Source organism: Helianthus annuus, chromosome 3 (genome assembly GCF_002127325.2).
Source record: "Helianthus annuus cultivar XRQ/B chromosome 3, HanXRQr2.0-SUNRISE, whole genome shotgun sequence".
Taxonomy (NCBI): Eukaryota; Viridiplantae; Streptophyta; class Magnoliopsida; order Asterales; family Asteraceae; genus Helianthus; species Helianthus annuus.
Window position 1 is genome coordinate 83,126,431 of NC_035435.2, and position 4,024 is coordinate 83,130,454.

At 33.3% G+C, this 4,024-nt stretch overlaps 1 protein-coding gene across 1 annotated transcript; it reads left to right on the forward strand.

Annotated features, from left to right (window-relative positions):
• Positions 1-1,555: 1,555 nt before the first annotated feature.
• LOC110897302 (polygalacturonase) lies at positions 1,556-3,549 on the forward strand. Its single transcript, XM_022144052.2, has 3 exons — positions 1,556-2,004; positions 2,151-2,440; positions 2,713-3,549. Exons 1-3 carry the CDS (start codon positions 1,561-1,563, stop codon positions 3,158-3,160), a joined length of 1,182 nt encoding a protein of 393 aa, XP_021999744.1. The 5' UTR covers positions 1,556-1,560; the 3' UTR covers positions 3,161-3,549.
• Positions 3,550-4,024: the final 475 nt, after the last annotated feature.

The window sequence follows — 4,024 nt, forward strand, 5'->3', positions numbered from 1 at the left end:
AGAGAAAGTAGTGTACCAAAACACCTTATTTCCTGTTGATACATATAGATGCACATGTGCATTTCTAACATTGGTAATGTAAAAGATAGTGTATTACACGTAGTAGTGTAAATGAAAGTGCAATTGACTATTATTTGTAATGAATTACGGAATTTGACAAAGAAACGACACATATGCACATGTGCATGGATAACTGTTACTCGAAATTTTTTTTTTTGAAAATTTTTTTTTATTTTTTTTATTAACAAAATATAGCGATTTTTTCAAAAAAAATAGTAAAAAAATAAAAAAAAATTTTTTTGGGTGTTTTTTAGATTTTTTTAGGAATTACTGTTTGTGTTCACACTGGTTCTCGCGGTTCTCGCAATAAGGGGTGGTTCCTAACAGATCTTTGTCCTATATATATATATATATATATATATATATATATATATATATATATAAGGGTCTGCTAAAAGACTCAAAGTTTTTTAAATAAGGGTCTGTTTAAAAGTTTTAAAAAAATGTCCCAATTAACAAGGGGCAAGTGACTAGTCTAAACAAAAATAAGAGCCTGTATACGGAGCTGAAGTTGATTAATACATTTTTACCGAGACACATTGACAACCCTTTTGATGTTTTAGACTATATCTTCCAACGCAATACTACTTATCTTAATGCTATAAATGAATATAAAGTGTTGTTAACAATTCCGGTAACTGTGGCATCGGCAGAAAGAAGTTTCTCAAAGTTGAAGTTGTTGAAGACCTATTTACGTTCTACAATGTCACAAGAAAGGCTAAACGGGTTGGCGACTATTTCTATTGGAAATGAAATATTAGATATTTTGGATTACAAGGAGTTGATCGAGAGCTTTGCTTCAAAATCCCCTAGAAGAACCACACTGTTCACTTAGCAAGTAGGTTTGATAATTTAATCATTTTTGCTACACTATTTTTGTTAATTTGTTTTATCTATTTTATAACAATTATCGTAGTATTATGGGTTTTTAGTATTTATATATTTGATTGATAAATTATATTATATGAAGATTTACGAATAGGGTTCAAATTTTTTATCTAGAACAGGGCTAAAAACTTTTTTGTAATTTTCGAAGAGGGCCCTGATAGAACATCTCGATACATCATAATCGTTCATATGCATTCCGTAGTAGTTTTTTCAACTAATAGAAATTAGATATCTTGATTGTTATGGTTTACAAGAAAATGAGAATAGAGAATACTTTATTATGGTTGACATTCCACTAAACCATGTGCGTACGTTCATATCCAGATTGCAGTACGTTGCTTGCCCATGTGACTTCAAATAAATAAATAAAATTTATATTTGAATATTCAAAAGGTCTTTATCAATCATTCTCTGCATGTTACTATACATTTGACATTCGATATGAACTTCTTCTTATCAATCATTAGGTACCACTAATGCAAACCCTTATTGTGCGGTTGCATACATGTATTTACACTTTGTTAGCCCCTATAAATAACAATATCAAGAGGCCCACAATACACAATCTAAATTATCAGTTAAATCGTACCAAAGTACAAAGAGAGATCCATCATGTTCCTTAAACATATCGCATTAGTTGTTCCAGTTTTGTTGTTTCTATTGTTACAGTACTCATCAGCAAAAGTTACATACAACGTCCTCAGTTTTGGAGCCAAAGCTAACGGCCGGTCAGACTCAAAAAATGCGTTCCTAAAAGCCTGGAATTTGGCATGTGCCTCCACTAGTCCTGCGATCATTTATGTGCCGGCCGGCAGGTATTTGATTGCGTCGGCAGTCACATTTGCCGGCCAGGCATGTAAGAGCAAAGCCATCACATTCAAGATATATGGTACTTTGGTGGCTCCCTCTAGCTACAATGCTATAGGTAACTCTGAAGTATGGATTAAATTCCACAGGGTTAACCATGTTACCATCTCTGGTGGAACTCTTGATGCCCGAGGTGCTCCTCTATGGGCTTGCAAATCCTCTGGAAAGAGATGTCCTAAAGGAGCTACGGTATGATCATGATGATATTTTTTGGTTTACATTATTTTCTGATACTAAAATGCTAATATATATATATATATATATATATATATATATATATATATATATATATATATATATATATATATATATATATATATATGTTTGTGTTGCAGTCACTTGGCTTCTACCATTCCCAAAACATAGTGATCAGTAAGTTGAGGTCATTAAACAGCCAAATGTTTCACATCTTGCTCTATGCATGCAACAATGCTAAAATACAAGGAGTGAGCATTGTGGCACCCGGGCTAAGTCCGAACACGGATGGAATCCATTTAACATCATCAACAGGTGTGACCGTCTTGAATTCTAAGATCGCGACTGGAGACGATTGCATCTCAATGGGGCCAGGAAATTCAAATATTTGGATAGAGAAGGTGGCATGTGGCCCAGGTCATGGCATAAGGTACACTTGATGACATGACATTTTAAAATCGTTTAGTTTATTATTCATTATTGTTTAAATTATCATTTATCATTAAGTTTGTTTCATTGTTTGTTAGTTATTATTCCATCTAACTTGAATGCTATATATAAAACTATTGATGTTATATCATTATCATATAAATATTCTATACACGTTATAAAAAATTAATTCCCCTATACTGTTTTTCATCAGTTGTTTTGAATTATTTATATATGCGAACTAGCTATTGATGTATTAGTTCGTGTGTGCAGCATTGGGAGTCTAGGGTGGGACTTGCAAGAAGCCGGTGTCCAGAATGTAACCGTAAAAAGCACAACATTTATAGGTACTCAAAATGGTGTAAGGATAAAAACATGGGCGAGGCGAAGCAATGGGTTTGTGAAGAATGTTGTTTTTCAGCATTCAACAATGGTGAACGTGCAAAACCCAATCATAATAGATGCAAATTACTGCCCAAACAAAAAGAACTGCCCCAATCATGTTTTAGGAGTAAAGATCAGCAACGTTGTGTATGAGGATGTGCACGGAACATCAGCAACACAAGTGGCAGTGAAATTTGATTGTAGCAAAGGGAAGCCATGTAGCGGAATCCGACTAAAGGATGTTAACCTCAAATATAGGAGTCGACCAGCGATGTCTTCTTGTTCACATGTTGCCGGTGTTGTTTCTGGATTACGTGGATTTACAAGCTGTCTCTAATTGTGGGTAAGGGGACATCATGGTGGTACACCCTTTCTCAGACATTGTAGGTTCAAATCCTACGAAGTGCAGGTGTGATGATTTTCAGAGTAGAGTAGGTGTAGAGTATAGAGTGTGTGTTTACCGGTCATAAAAAAAAAAATATATATATTATGGGTGCTGCTACTGCTACAAATTCATATTCCTAGCTAGGGGATTTTTCTCAGTGTTAGCATCATCAGTTTGAATATGGATGGAAAGTGGCCTCAGATCTTTTTTTGTTTGAAGCGCCACATTGCAGAATGCAGTTTAGGACATATTTTAATCTTTCAAATATATCTGTATGTATGTGTAATGGTATGTATATGTTTCATTAAACCTGTATGATCTATATGTTGCTTCAAAACCAATGTTTGTTATCCGCTACAACACAATTAAGAGGTAAAAGAGTGCACTAAACATGAATATTTGATAATAAATTTAAATAAAAGACATTAATATTAATTTCATAAATAACATAAATTAAAAATTACATAAACTTCAAATAAAATTACATAAACTTAAAATTAAAATTACTTAAACCTTAAAAAAAGTTACATAAACCTTTAATCATCGTCTTCGTTAGGGTCGTTTCGTGAAACGCTCCAAATGTGTTCAATCAAATCCGCTCAAAGATTGTGATGTGTTAGATTGTCATAAATTTCATTTGACTTCTTTCTCTTTATCAGTTATTTCTATAGTATTTGGCTGACTCTCCTCCTCAAGCGAAGACGATGAAGGTGATGAATTAGAGCCTTCCATTTAAAAAAAGTTGATATTATTGGGAGTGAATATATATATAAGTAGTGAGAAATGATTGGATTGGTTGTGTGTTTTTGAAAAAGT